This window comes from Macrobrachium rosenbergii, chromosome 7, assembly GCF_040412425.1.
Source record: "Macrobrachium rosenbergii isolate ZJJX-2024 chromosome 7, ASM4041242v1, whole genome shotgun sequence".
NCBI classification, from domain to species: domain Eukaryota; kingdom Metazoa; phylum Arthropoda; class Malacostraca; order Decapoda; family Palaemonidae; genus Macrobrachium; species Macrobrachium rosenbergii.
This window is the reverse complement of record NC_089747.1, coordinates 27,170,001-27,186,039: the sequence shown is the minus strand read 5'-3', so window position 1 is coordinate 27,186,039 and position 16,039 is coordinate 27,170,001. Positions and strand designations below refer to the sequence as shown.

The 16,039-nt window shown below is 39.9% G+C and overlaps 1 protein-coding gene across 9 annotated transcripts in view; it reads left to right on the top strand.

The window, feature by feature from the left end:
* LOC136840249 (DDB1- and CUL4-associated factor 8-like) overlaps positions 1-16,039 on the top strand; it is a 444,913-nt gene that overhangs the window by 19,831 nt on the left and 409,043 nt on the right. For all 9 annotated transcript variants that reach the window (XR_010853567.1, XM_067106872.1, XM_067106869.1 and 6 more), the window contains exon 2: positions 1,824-2,342. Coding sequence is in view for 8 of the 9 variants with exons in the window: in XM_067106872.1 (XP_066962973.1) it covers positions 1,844-2,342 (499 nt within the window). In the remaining variant the exon portion in view is untranslated. The remainder of the gene's footprint in view (positions 1-1,823; positions 2,343-16,039) is intronic.

Below are 16,039 nucleotides of genomic sequence, written 5' to 3'. Positions count from 1 at the left end.
CACACACACACACACACACACACACACACACACACACACACACACTTGATTCCTGAGCTTTTACCATTTTTGAAAATAATTCTCATGGCTTTCTTACCATAAGCACATCTTTATTTCCTTTAAAATCTTTCGCCAGGGAAGTTTGTCATGCAGCTCGGGAGATGTAACTGTTGTTGACTCATATTTTTTGTGAAATATTCAAATTTAGCATGAAGTGTAAAGCCCTTAGTCCTATCGCTGCAGTGTGGACACCTTCTCCTGAACCAAATATGATAGTAATCTTGCTTTCTATCTTATCTTTAATTGTTAGGAAATGCTGCTATTGAATTTTGGGAGCATGAAGGTGCACATTGGTGTATAGGAGTGCACCTTCATATATAAAAGTGGTAGTTGTCTTTAGTTTTGGACTGTCGGTTATGGGCTTTCGACTTAGGCACAAGAGTCACTAGTGCTTTACGAGATAGAGCCCTTTTTTTCCCCTGTAAGGATCCTCTGTTTTGGTTCCATCTGGCAACAGTACTAGCCAGTAAGGATCACGCAGCAGGCAGGAATGTTGGGAAGCTTTTTTCCCCTCATTAAAAAGCTTTTAGTTTGCTTGGCTGAACATTGTTTCTCTGGCTGCACTAACCCACCATCCTCATTCAATGTGGTAGACAGCTAACTTTAACAGTAGGTAAGATTCATTCCAAATTATGAGAATTTTCACTTGAAATCATAATTTTTTGGATACTTACCTACTGTTAAAGTTGAAACCCACCCAGCCTCCTCACATTTTAGTCAGTGTTCTTGAAGAATTCTGACAAGAACATAAACATTCCAGCACCATCTGATGGGAAACAGGTGATTGCAGAGACAGTCCTAGTGGGTTAGCCAAGTGTTACAGTATTTTGTTTTATTTTGATTGCTGATTGCACCTACTGGAGCAAAGTTATAAGCTAACTTTAACAGTAGGTAAGTATCCAAATAATTAATTTTTAATGAAAATTCTCATTTTTTTATTAGCTATACTAGTTGACCAACCCAACACTGCCCTGGAAAACTCTGAATGACAACCGATAAATCTCTCTCTCTCTCTCTCTCTCTCTCTCTCTCTCTCTCTCTCTCTCTCTCTCTCTCTCTCTCTCTCTCTCTCTCGTTAAGATAGTTGCTTCAGTTACATTGCCCAGCATTTTTTACATTTTATATTTCACCCCTTCTCACCCCCCATTCTCATCAGAGCTGAACTTGGACTTAAAGGGCATCAAGAGTGTCACTATTCATCTCAGCGATCTCGAAAACTATGGATTAGACACTAATATCTGTCATTTTTGACATTTTATTTTTTTACCCATATCATGCCAGAACTTAGAATTAAAGAGAATCGGGAGTGTCACTATTCATCTCGGCGACCTTGAAAACTGTGGATTAGACACTATGTGTCGTTTTTGGTTATTTTTATGTCACCCCAGCCTTACCCCACAGAATTCTTTTCCAGATAGTAAGTCCTATGATACCAAAATGAGGTATGATAAACCCATAGAGTTTATTTAGTAATGTACGGTCAGAACCATCCCTGTTTCAGGGAAGCCCTTCCCACCCCTACCCCCTTTGGTGCTAGTGATGTCTTACCCCCACGGTATTCTTTTCCAGATACTGTAGTAAGTCATATGTATACCAAGTTTGGTTGAAATTGCTCATTGCGTCTCAGAGATATGCTGGAACACACACACACACATCCATTTTATATATATATATATAGATGGTAGTCAGATCTGTTATTTTATGAATTGCATTGCAGTACTGTATAATATTTTTCTCTTAATGTGCTGTTATTACATTTTCAGGAAGTGTGTGACCTCTCCAGATGGCGGAGGGATCAGAAGCTGAAGCCAATTGCTCCAAAGATGACAGTGCCCCAGGGGGTATCAAGAAAGACAGTGCTATGAAAAATGAGGAGAATAACATATCTATAGACAAATCCGATGGTGATAAAAACAAGAAATCCGAAGGAGAAACAAACAAGGGTGAATCATCTGGTCTTACTCCTAAAGGGGCAAAATCAAGGCAACGAAATTATCGGCCCAAGAGACCTCCTTCTACCTCTTCATCATCATCTGATGAAAGAACTGTATGTGATAGTAAAGAAGATAGACCTTTGAAAAGTAGTGAAAAAAAGACTAATTCTGCTACTAATGACATTGGGAAGAATGCCACCGTCATTACCTCAGCACCCTCAGAAGAGGAAACAAGTGCTGACACCAGTCGTGATACTGAGACAGATCATGTAGAACTTGAACCGGCAAGCCCCTCTTCTATGGAAACTGGTAGTGGAGCAAGTGCTGCCACATCAAATGATGTAACAGGTGTGTACTAAGAACTAAGTGTAAAGCTATACAACATGAGTAGGGAAGATATTCCTTGACACTACCTGTCCATTGAGAAGTTTAGCTTGTTCACTGAACTGCTTCATATGTCTCTCAATAGTCTCTTCTTCCTTTACATGCTCTACCTGTTCTCTGATGTACTTTTATCTATTCCTGTATGTGCTTGTACCTTTATGTAGTTTTATTCCTACACAGATATAAAACTTTGTTCTTTACAAAGGATTTAGCTTGCAAATATGAGCTAGAATGGCCATTCAAAGTTATTGACAAGGTTCTGTAGTAAATACCAACAGGCAGGAGAAGCCTTGCCCACCTGTTGGTCTGCATTCCTCTTCGCCCCCGGCGACCATCGAGTTCAGACGTCTTTCCCGACTCTGCACGACTTTTGCCGATCAAACTTTTGTTGATTAAACTTGAGTACAATACAGTAAACCTCCCATATTCGCGGGGGATTTGTACCACAACCCCCCCATAGTTAAAATCCATGAGTACTTAACACCCTCCCTTCAAAATGCTTATACCTGCCTATCTTGAAAGTTCAGATACCTTAAACTAGCATCGTGCATCAAATACTGTATACCTTAAACTGGTATCCTGTTACTGTATTAAACTTGGAAATTATATTACTGTACTGTATTAATATAATTTCAAAGTCATCTTAAACATTTTACCCTTAAAAATATATACATACATACAGTAAAACCCCTGTATTCACAAGGGATGTGTACCACAACCCCGAATAGCTAAAACCAGCGAATACTTAGAACCCTTCTAAAAACACTTAGAACTGCCTGTTTTGATAGTTCAGACACAGTCAAAACAAACTAAAAATGCTTATACAGGTATTCTACTTACAATGGGGTTAGATTCCAAAAAAATCATTGTTGGAAAAAACGTAAGGAATACCAAAACATATCTCGAACATAGCTTAGCCTATACTAGGGTATTCGGTGCTATGTACTGTATACATACACATATATGGTATTCTACCCTACGCTATAAAATATACTCTTCACATATACGGTATAGTAATTATTAATATCAGCTAATTCTGGAGGTTCATGCAAAGTGACTTATGATAATTCTATACAAAGAGAAATTGAATAACAAACAAGAATTAGCTTATCCTACACTGTGGTATATTGTATACATACACAGTAGCATAGCCTACATTATACTGTACTCTATATTCTCACATTGTATTATACATACGTCAACATAACGAATATGCAGCTTTTTCATGGATCTTGTAAAATGTTATGCCTTAATTCACTGTATCCAATCATATTGTATATATTCTTATGTTGCTTTTGTATTATAAATTGCGATCATAGCGATAAATGTTTTGGTTTGGAAATGTTTACGCTGCGTTTATTTCACCACATTTAACTCAGTTCAGAGCGCTTTTCTTGCTTCTAGTTGGTATAACTGAATCTCTAGAGTCTAGATACTTTATTTATAAGGGGCAAGGTTATTTTTCGTTATACGAAGTGTTTTTAAGTCGAAATATAACTAAAATATGTCTTGTTGTGAAATTAATTTATCTGTTATTTTCGTTAATAGATGACGATTGACGATGGCCATTTGGGGGCGTTTGTTTTGTGTAAAAAAAATTCAAGATTCCGTTCGCTATTTTCACTTGATTCCATCGTAATACAAGCTTTACGTATTTATCGTTTATCGGCGTAAAAATAACAGTACATTAATGTGTTCTTTCATGCCCAGCAGTTTTGATTAAAATCCTTTCTCTCCCATTCTAATTATGATCAAGTTTCATCCATGTTGCTAATGCACGACAATTTACATTACAGTACAGTCATTAGCAGCTTGAACATTGTTTTCTCAGCTTCAGCTACAACTTGCAGCTTAAAGTGCTTTAACCTACGGTAATTGTTTATTACCGTACAATGGTTGAAATACAGGTAAACGGCTGTTGTTATCCAATTTGGTTATAAGCAAAACAACAGTGTCTTGGTTGGTTGTTTATGGCTGTACGCATTTATGCAAGAGTATAACGTTACTAACAATACTTTTATCATTCTCTTTTACTTTTTTAACTAGAAGATGGGATAAAGAGATGGAGGAAAAGTTGTCTATTGTAATTTGGTCTCTCACTGCCTGATTATGCTGCTGCCTGTGCCTGTGTGAAATTTAAAAATATTTTGTAAATAATATTGTCGTATCGGTATTAATTGCTTACCCCATTGCAAAATCGAATTATCGTAAGGTGAATTATCGTAACTCGAGCATTACCTGAGTATTTTAATAGTTTTATATCACAAAAAGTGCATTTAGTCATGAAAATGAGATGAAAATACAGTATTTAGTGAATATTTCTCAGTGAAAAATACTACGAATGGGCAAATTTTCCACAAATAATGGGTAGATACGTTTCAAAGAGAAATCTGCGAATATGTGAGTCCGTGAATCGTGAGAACGCGAATACGGGGGGTTTACTGTACTTCTAACCCTTCCAGCCAATAACAAACAGAGCGAGTATATCTTTCTATCAACCACTCTCCCTTTTTATCTATCAATTATCTATCTGTCCATCTCTCAGATTCTGAGTATCCTATGACGTGAGATTTTTCAGTATCCTTCGTAGCTATTTTATTTGACCACAAAGTGGACATTTTCTTCCCTATCCTGTCAGTATGTCAAGATAAATTGACTGTTAGATGACACCCCCCCTCATTCCAAGCTTTCGGTAAAGACTAGGAATCAATATGTTTTGTTTTAAAATTTTACATAATTTACTGTAGAAATACATAAATATTGTAATTATAGCATGGAAAATATGAAAAAATTAATAACAAAGGAACATCACTTTTATCTATAAAACTACAGTATACAAAACAAATAATCATGTACATTACATATGCATAAAACATCTATCTCAGTGAGAGAGAGGGAGAGAGAGAGAGAGCGAGAACATAATCTAGATTAGTAGGTGAGAAAGAGAGAGACTCTTTGGCCAAGTGCTAACCCTTTTTTTTTTATGATGACAGTTATGCCTTCGTCTCTCCCCCAAGTTGGATACAGAAAAAGATCAGGGATTGAACTAAAATCATACTAATTCACTATATTTTCTTTAATGAATTGATATTTTGCTGTGTTTACATTAACATTATTGTTTGAAAATTAGTAAATTATTTTTTATATAAGTACTTACCAAGTAATTACATAGCTAAGAGTTTCTACTCGCACGGGAGCTTGAATTAAAAAATTCGTGGGTAACGCTTCAAAGCTTAGTGCAGGTGACTGTCCTGCCTACTAACGGGAATACCAGGAGTGATTTAGCAGACGATCTCATTCTGTTTCTGCTGGAACTTGAGTAAACATCGAGTGTTGATGGTAGCTTTGTTCTTAAATTTGTTGGTCAGAGGCCAGATTTCTGTGATGTATTATCGCTGATTTTGGGTAGCCTTCAAGCCTATAGCTTTCAGGATCAGTATTTTATCAATACATTTGATAGGGATTGAGATAAGCATGTTTAATGGTACTCTGTGTACTTCAAACTTTTGTTGTTAAAGGATTAATTGAACATCTTACACTTTTCCTTGCTGAGAACTGGAAGTGTAGGGGCATATGTAGTAAGGAGAGAATTTGTGCTTTAATTTTAGTTGCTGTTTTTTGAGGAGAATAACCATGTTTGACAGACGGGAACCATACACTAAGTGCCCAAAATGCTCATCAGCTCTTGAACTCGCTCTAGAGCTACTAGCTCTCCTGGAACCAAGCTAACTTGGCACCAATTACAGCCTGGCGTCTGCTGAGAGCTCCCAGCTCCCGGCGCTGACTTCCATCTATCTGGCGCCAACTGTCTCCCCGCATCAATTTTCTCTCCTGCTACTGGCCCTTGTTGTTTTTCTCCACTTGCTCCTGTGCCTGTCTCCCTTGTTTCCCTCCTGTGCCTTTGCTAGTCTTGTGTATGGGTTAACAGAAATTAACTCTGTGAATGGAAAGTGTTGTGCAGTGGAGGAGGTGATTATCCAGCCCGCCAGTTCTCCTAGACCTAAGTTACTGTCATGCTCCCCTAAACCTGGGAGAAGTCATACAGAAAGTCCAATGGAGGCTGGTGGGAAGTTCCCTGGGTAGTCACCCCCTCAGTCAAGCCTGTTGCCGGTTCAAGGTGTCGACAGACAGCCACTGGAAAGGTGTCTTACTGGATGTGTAGTGAAGAGGGTGGCTATCCAACTCCTTCGGGTCTCCTAAACCCAGTCCCTGTAGACTCCCCTAAACTGGGAGGAGGCATACTTTTGGTCCATGGGAGTCTGAAGGGGTTTTGCCCCAGTAGCTGCCTTCAGTCGAGCCTGTTGTCTACAGGTATCGACGGACAGCTACTGGAAAGGTGTCCAGTCTCTCTTTTGCTCTACACCTGTCTCTTCTAAGGACATACAGTTGTTCTTTTGTGAGTGCAATTTCCAATTGACCGCCTAGCTCTGGTCTTCAAGTGATCGACACTAGTCTCTGATCACCGGGTGTCTGTTCCACCTTCGCTATACATTCCAGATGAGCCGAGTTGCTCCCTTTGTGACGTCAGTTAGTGTCTCAGAGCACTGTCCTTTGCGGACAGGGAATTTTGTGTAGGAATTTATGGGCTTGTTGAAGAAAGCTATCACCTCCACGGGGAGTTAGGAATCTGACTTTTGTTTTAAGGGAGCAAGACAAGTGTTTTTTGTCTTTTCCTCCCTCTGTGCTTAGATGGACATAGTCTTCCTGGCTGAAGTTCGTGTCAAGTTTTTGAAGTAAAGGTCTTTCTTGTCTTTCTTGATCGACTTCAGGAGGAGGGGCTAACAAAATTGGAGACTCTCAAGTGTTACCGAGAGGCATCGCTTTGGCTGGTCTCTTTGTCCTGTCCTATGCAGATAAGGATGGTTGAGTTAGTTTTTTGAGTTTTCCACTCCGTTTGGATTGCAAGAGGGAGCGTTGGGGCTCTTTTTTTCTACTGGAAGAGACATACAGTCGCTTTCAACCCTGTTTTCTTCACCTTCAGCCATCTACCAAGAGAATCACAGCTGCTTTTTCTTTTTATTTGGAATGTTGGTGGATGAGTCGGACTTGGATATCCACTGAGATGTGAATCAATTAAACAACTGTATTTGAGAGTTTTTATCCAATTCAGAAATTTCTGGTGCAGACTTTAAGCACCATGACATCTTTTTGGTTTCTCACGGCCTCTGGAAGACACGCAGATAATGGTTGCCGTTTTTCCACTTCCCAGCCAGCGGTCAAAAGACTACCTTCAGCTCTCAGCCTTCCTACGGGTTGCACTGTGGTTCCATATATCTCATCCTTGGTCCAGTTTCCTTTGGAATGATGATTTCTTTCCTCCTGAGTGTTGTTTTGTTGGAAGAACTTACTTGGGCTCCAGCAGAAGAGAAAGTGCCATGAACCCTCTCACTAACAGCGCCTGTTCCCGATCACCAGAAATCAACTTCTGAGCTCCTGACACCAGCTTTTTGGCACCTGGCGCTGACTCCTGGGCACCTGACACCTGTTCCAGAGCATTCGACACTATCTAGCCATACTAGACTCCCACCGCCAAACATCTAATTCCTTTTCATGGACTATTTCTTTTAGAGCATTGTGTCAAACTGCAGAAGTGGACACACCTGGTTTTTGGTTCAAGGCCACTGTTTTCCCATGGCCAGGCTTTTGTCTCTTATGGACTTTCAAAGATTTTATAAGTGTCTCAGATATAGGTTTTAGCCATGTACAGTTACACATATGTTTCGGTCTGTACGAGGTACCATCGAGTCCATGCAAGGCACTATCGAAAATAAGAAGTTGATCCTGCCCTGATGTCCATGCATCCGTAAATGTCAAGTATCGGCAGGGTCTACAACTAGTCCGCTTAGTTGTCTGCAAGTCTGATGATGTTCTTCAAGTTTGCTTGGTTGCTTGCAGAGATGAACCAAAGAGTCCTGTCTTCCATTCTCCAGAGCAGTTGGGTGGAGTTCTAGGAGATGTAGGATACTGCCTTCCATGTCCACATGCAGACTCCGACGGTATCTCAGACCCATCTTACGAAACAGGAACTTCCAGTGTGGGAATTTAGGCTTCAACCTCTATGGCATAAGCCTTCTCTCCAGCCTTCGCTTTGCTTACTTTTGTTGTTTTTTCTGGCCATGAACATCAGCCATTCCCACAAGGCCAACAGGGACAGGGAATCATAGCCAGACTATGCTGTTTTTCCCAAGACCTAGTTTTCATTCGTGCCTGCGGTGGTGGCACTCCGAACTTAAACTTTTGGAAGGGAAGTACAGTACCTCATCATGAGACTAGTTTTAGACTGCTTCTTTCTCCTTGGTCAAGACGGGGGAGCCCACTCGGGGAACTGGGAAATTTCCGGGAAGGGTTCCCGGAAGAACGGAACCTTCACATGTGTGTCAGAGAGCTGAAAGCCATGCACTTAGGGCTTCAGTTCTCCTCGACCCTCGCTCACTCCTAGACTGTGGTATCATTTAGACAAAACCACAGTCCTTACGTTTTTACATTAGCAAAGAGACTCACTTTAGCATTTTCTCGGCACCAAGCAGCAAGAGAGTTTTACCGCGGAAGATAATCGAGTTTTTTGTAGTCCAGCTGGAATTTTTGGCCGTCAGAAACTCACTCTTACTCCTGAGTGGATCTTGAATCCCTTGATGTGTCAGGACAGGCCAGCTTGGCTGTCTGCCACTGTAAGGAACCTTCTAGCATGGGCCACAGACAACATTCTGCAAGGTCGTTCCAACCTGGACCTCTACGCTCCTCCACCTTTCGACATGGCCAAGGAAGGTCTGCTGAACATTTTCAGACTTGTCGGAAAGTTACAACGTTCCTCATAACCCCGTTGTGAACCATGATTTATGAATCCCAAACTTGCTACAGTTGTTGGTGGACTCTCCAAGAATCCTTCCACTATTTGTATCTTCTCAAACGACCTCAGTTGTAGAGATACCACCAAGGGTGGTCCACTTTTGTTGGGACAGCCTGTCGGGGTGCTTGTCAGGAAGGAGAGGTTTTCCAGAGGTGCTACAAGAGGCATTTGAAAGATGCAGACATCATCTTCTAGATTAGTCTACCAATCTAGTGAATGATTTTCCGAACCAGGTGTCTCAGACTCTGAGTCTCTTCTTCTGAGACACCTATGACTCAATGGCAGTATTGCCCCTTTTATTGGAGGAGAGCTGAATCTCCTATTCCTCTTTTTAGGGGTATCAAGCTACGGTTTGCTTATTTACCCTGGGATTTTTTAACCAAGAATGATGACCCTTCCATGTCCCAGATCTGTTCTACCTCTCTCGAGAACATAATGGAAGAGAAGACGTTCTTGACAGTCGTAGACAGTGCTCCGGGCTCCCAGGAGCGCCCACCAGCTCCTAAGCTCTTCCCTCACCTGACATCCTGCTTGCCTGGTGCCAGTGCATGCCTCAAGAACCACCAGCTCACGAGCGATTAGCTCAGGGCGGCCAGCTCATATGTCACCACCTACAGCCTGCTGCCACCTCCTGGCTCCAGCTTCCGATCATCTGACGCCAACGCTCTCCACATCCTTGGCTCTGGGGAAGAGTAGTGAGCTCTCTATTCACTTGGAGTTTTCAGGTATTACCTGAGCAGGATCAGAAGTACAGAGGGCCATGCATAGCCTTTACAGGCAATCCCCCGGTTATTGGCGATCCGGTTTTACAGCACTTGTCTGGTGACAATGATAACCGGATTTTTGTCGCCGATCCTCGGTTATCGGCTCCAATCCCCGGTTATTGGCGCTGATAACCGGATATCAGCGCCGATAACCAGGATCAGCACTATTATTGCTGATTTTCGGTCTGCCAAGGACCGTTTTTGCCCTCTAAGAATGTATTGTCCTATTTTTGTGAATGGACTTGGTTTCTGAGACCACTCTTTGATTCAGAAGAGCATTTGGCCTACTTTTAAGTGAAAGCTAAAGAAGTTAGAATGGCTTCTACCTCATTAGCCTTCAGGCAATATATGCCCCTTACGTCCATTCTGCAGTAGACCTTCTAGAAGTGTAGTCGATCTTTGCTCCTCGCTGTTTAAGGAAAGTTAACAGTGTTTAAGTTTTTGCAGTACCTTGCAGTTATTGGTAACTGGCATGGTATCACAGAAGGAAGCCTAGGATTTTCTCCTACTATTTCTTCACCTTGTAGTAAGGTGCTGAGTTTTATGGGAGGTTGGGGGGAGGTTACAATGTACCTGGAGCACCCACCACTATCTGTGGATGGGTCGTGGTTTTTATTTCAGTGTAGGTGACAGTGTTATTTGGTTGTTTTTGTTGTGGTACTGCGCCCAGGGCAAGGTCACTTTTTGAAGTTTTGTTAGCCATTGGTTAGCTCCTTCGCTGCAAAACCTTCAATGATGCTTTGCTAACCATTGGATTTCTCTTCCACTGCAAAGCTTCCACTTAAGTAGCAGGGGCTCCTGGCTATTCCGCCACGTCACTACAGGTTAAGTTAAACACCAATCAGGGGTAGTTTTCTACTGCAGGCTCTCTTAACTAATAAGGAACGACAAGCATTGTATTAATGCTAGCAACTTTTTCTATTTCAAATTCATTACATGTCTTAATGTTTGGGAGTAGAATATGTCCATGTATCCCACCTCCTGTCAATGTGAGAATCAGTTATGTAATTACTTGGTAAGATATGGCATAAACAGAATGAGGTTGTTTGCTAAGTCATTCCTGGTACAGTTATTCCCATTAGTGGGCAGGACAGTCACCTGCACTAAACTTTGAAGTGTTACCTGCGAATTTTTTCATTCAAGCTGCCATGTGAGTAGAAACTCTTAGCTATGTAATTACTTGATAAGTATATATGAAACTTTGTTTTATCATAAAAATGTCATATTTATCATACAAAACAAGTAAACATACACATTACATATGCATAAAAATTCTCTCATCTCAGTAAGAGAGAGAACTGAGAAAGGAAGGGAGAAAGAGAGAGAGAAAATTATTATTTATATTTAATGTCATTATTTAATCTTTTTAAACAATATTAATACAGTCATACCTCGAACTTACGTGAGGTTAGGTTCCAGAGCCCCTCGTGTAAGGTGAATTTTCGCGTAAGTTTGGCATGGTCTTTAAAGATGCTAATAAATGTTTATTTCAGAGTTTAAGTACTAAATAATACCTAATCATGCTCCCCAAAGTATTAAGCTATGGCAAATGAACTAAAATTAGTGTAATTTTATTTAAAATTTAGCTTATTACCCATCAAAAAAAGGAATACAGTAAATGGTTGACATAAAAATTGAGTACTGCACAGTTTCATAATAGCACATTTACACAGTAGGTCGTCACGATATACTAATGTTACCCCTAATTCATGGGATGCAGTTTTCTTTGTCACTTAGGTAAAAGCCGTTTTCTTTGCGTCACTAGGCAAGCGTCATGTGTCACAATCATAACAAAAAGTACAATTCCATAAAATATCGAAAACATGTACATAATGTTAAGTAGATGGTAGTACAATTACAGGTAAAATTCAATCAATTTAAAATTTATATACTGTACAGGTAATGACGTACAGAGAAATAATAAGTTGTAAAAGTATGTTTGAGCTAACTCAGAGAGAGAGAGAGAGAGAGAGGAGATACTGTAATAAGTAACTGTACTGTTTTGTATCGTATTTATGCATAAATATATAAATACAAATTTTCTATTCTGATTTTACACTAAAAACAAAAAACTTAAAAATTAAACACACTTTCTACAGGGGTATCATCTTTGAAAAATGCAGTAACTAAGGGTATCACATCTTGTAAAAATACACCAACTAAACGTGCTGTAATTACATGCACATACAGATTGCACCAGCACTTTTCTCTAAAAATACACCAACTGAACGTGCTGTAATTACATGCACATACAGATTGCACCAGCACTTTTCTCTGAGGGTAACAAAGTAATTTTCAAAGAATGACACTTATACAACTCTTAGTTACATCTCTGATATTACATTAACGAATTCATTTTATCAAATGAGCGCGACTGAACAACCTCATCTCAAGGTCATGTAAAGTCCTTGTGACAAAGACTTTGCAAGTGGACATAATACTTGTATGATATTTATGTACAAAAATATAAATACAGTATAAATTTTCCATATCGATTTTACAGTTAAAAGCATGAAAACTTATAAATGTACTTCAAACATCAAATGCATTTTCTGCAGGGGTATCTTCTTTGAAAAGTGCAGTAACTTTGCAAATGGGTATCACATCTTGTAAAAGTACACTAACTGAATGTGCTGAAATTACCTTTGCATCATATTTATGCATGTACAAAAATAAAAATAATACATTTTCGATACAGATTTTACACATGAAAGCATGAAATGCATTTTTCATAAAGATGTTACACATAAAAGCATGAAATGCATTTTTCATACAGATTTTGCACATTAAAACATGAAATGCATTTTTCATACAGATTTTACACATAAAAGCATGAAAACTTGTAAATTACTTAAAAAATTAAGCATACCCACTTCTGCAGGATTTCTCGAGAATTTCGTGTGTCTGTGAAAAAATCGCATATGCCCATTAGTTGGTTCAGTGAAAAGTTAGGTATTGTGTGTGGTTAGCAACTCGGGTGTGTAAGATCAGTATTACAGTATTTGAAATTAGTACAGTACTGTAAATCATTATTTTATCATAAAATGTATATGTATGTACAGTACAGTATTTAGTCACGAAAATAATTTGAAAATACACAATATTGCTCTACGAAAAAATCCGCGATTGGGCAAGTTTTCCCACGAATAACTTATAGATAGGTTCCACAGAAAATTACGCAAATTGTGAGAACGCGAATCCCCCAGGTTCCACAGAAAATTCTGCGAATTGTGAGAACTGAATCCATGGGCGGTTTACTGTAGATCTTTCCATTTTAGAAGGAGATCTTTTGTACTGCTGAAAAGCTATATCAGTCTTTCTCTTCATGGACGCAAATCCCGAAGGTTCGTGACTCTCACCTTTAGGAGTTTGACTCTTAGCCTGTACGAATGTTTTTGGGGGTTGTCAGACAGGTCTGAACCCAGAGACAGTGTCTCATTTAACCATGACATCAGCATAGGTGAGTCATCTGGGGTCTTGTATATAGGGTACTCAGGAGGCTGAAGATCTGTATGTTTGGCATTGTTCCAGATTTTGTAAGGAGATCAGAACTGTAGGTCACATCAGTTTGAATCTTTCTCATTATTCACACAAAAGGACTTTTTAGTAGTAACCCTTTTTAGATTCTTCTGAGTTCTGTTTGAGTTCTGCGGTGCAGTACTATCTTGAAGGAACTCAACACCTCAGATATGTATATCGGCAACTCTTCGGTTAGTACTAGCAGAGTTTAGGAAGGAGTTTTCTGAGTGCACTACATATCCTGACTCTGTAATGTATCTGCTGGTGTTGTCTCTTTCAGTGTGGAAGGAGAATTGCAGCCCAGACGACAGATCATGATCGTAGGGGCATCACCCTGTGCTTTGCACTCAGTAGGAACCTGTTGGGTTTTAGGTATTACATGCAGAGGTAATCGGTTGTGATCACCTACACAGTGTTTTACCTGTGGAATGTTGCCCGATGGCCATGGACTTACTTCCCTTGGACTAGTGGTGGCTGAACAGTGGGTTGGATAGTAAGTTCAGGTCCCTCTGGGACAGGAAGCACCTCGTCTAGGTATCCAGTTAGCAGGAGGCAGATTATGAGTGACTGGTTCTTCTACCAGTCTCTTTTTCCTCCTTCCTCACCAGTAAATGCAGTCAGAGCGTTATTTCGTTTACTAGCTGGACGGAGATGAGTGCAGATTAGCTATGTGACTGGGCACCAGTCATTTCTTTGGCAATGAAGGGATGCAAGTTCCCTTCCTTTCTCAGCAAGGGGAGAGGAGGACAAACATAGAAACCTGAAGTTCTTTACATTAACAGCCCACCTTAGCCAACCCTCACTCTGGTACCTGGGTTGGAAGGTAAAGTGGAGTGCAGACCAACTACTTTGTCAGTAAGTTTGAATTGCCCTTCCAGCTTGCGTTTGCAAGCTAAATCCTATGTAAAGAACTTCAGGTTTTTATGTTAGGAAAAATACAAATTACTTTTAAATTTTGCTATTTCATGTACATTAGGAAAAATACAGATTACTTTTAAATTTTGCTATTTCATGTACATTAACAGGTTTAACTGCCTCATTGAATGCTTCTTCTGTTTCTTATGACATGCTTTATATTTGCTTGTCATTGTCCCTACGCAAATACAGACCTTTGTCCTTTACATAGGAATTTAGCTGGAATGGACTTTCAAAGTTATTGACAAGGTAGTAAACTACCGACAGGCAGGGGAAGCCCCCACCTGTCAGTCTGCACTTCACTTTGCTTCAATCCACTGTCAAGTTCAGACGTCTTTTACAACTCTCTGCCTGACTTTTGCTGTTTGAAGTTTTGTTGATTAAACTTTAGTAACCTTTTTGATTTTGGTTGTAGACTAATTGTATACTGTATATAGCATTTTTTCAAACCCATTGGTCAAATAAGCTTTCTTGTAAAGTATTAAGTGTTTTTTCCTTGCTGCTATGAATACGGTTTTCACCCGACACATAACGTTTTCTGGTAGCTACACAATAGCTGTATCATTCTTTGTTATATGGACTTTCTAATATACTACTTTCCTTTCAGGTAAGGTAAAATTAGCCACGTGTAAGTTCTGTGACAGTAAGGTTTATCTTATTTAAGGTATTCCTGCTGTCACTGCCTTCCTTTGTTGTCTTTGGAAATAGGCTGTGTAGCCTTTTTCCTCTTTTTCTGTATCCTTTCCTTGGCTTGGTAAGCTTTCAAGCTTGCTTCGAGTCAAATTCACTTTTTCTCTCTGAGAAAAGTAGTGCATTGATTTTGCATGTGGCTCGTTCGCTTCTCATTTTCATGGTGTACAGACCAGGTTTACAGGCAGCAACATGTTTGGAGTGTCTTCCCTGCTTTTCTATGGTTGGATGACTGTAGTGATGGGTGGTCACTTCAGCCCCTCTCACCACAGTCCTTTGGGATCCCACACGGGGGTTTGCATGGCTCGTTCACATGATTCATTGGCTTTTTTTACTTGACCTACACGATGGGTTAGGTTTGCTGATGTTCCAGGGGTGTTCCCCTATATTTCCTTGGTCGGGCAACCTGGGTGGAAGGGATACACTTCTGTTCTTCCTTAGTGATCTTTCAGGATCTCACAGGGAAGGGTTTGCGCAGCCCTTTCACACTGCTCATTCAGTTCTCGAATTCTCAGTTTTGAATTGAGTTTCCTGGGACTAATAAGCTGTGTTCCCAGTCCTTCCATGGTCTTAATGGCCATGGTGACTGGATACCACTTTGACCCTTCTGTCTCCAGCTCTGTGGGACCATTAGAGAACACTGTTGAGTCTGAACATTATAATCAAAATAAAATACATTCCATAAGACAGCAAAAAACAAGAATTAGTAGTAAGAGTCAGTAAATCAAAAGCTACAATAATCACAAAATCCTAATGACAAAAATTTCAACGGTTAATGTAAATTATTGCTATATTACAGACACCTCAAAACAAAGTAAAAATTGTACAGAATCATATTAACAATAACAGGCAACACAACAAACTGTTTACCATTACAAAACCTGTGTCAAAAACATACACATGGACAAAGCAGGACCATACACTAT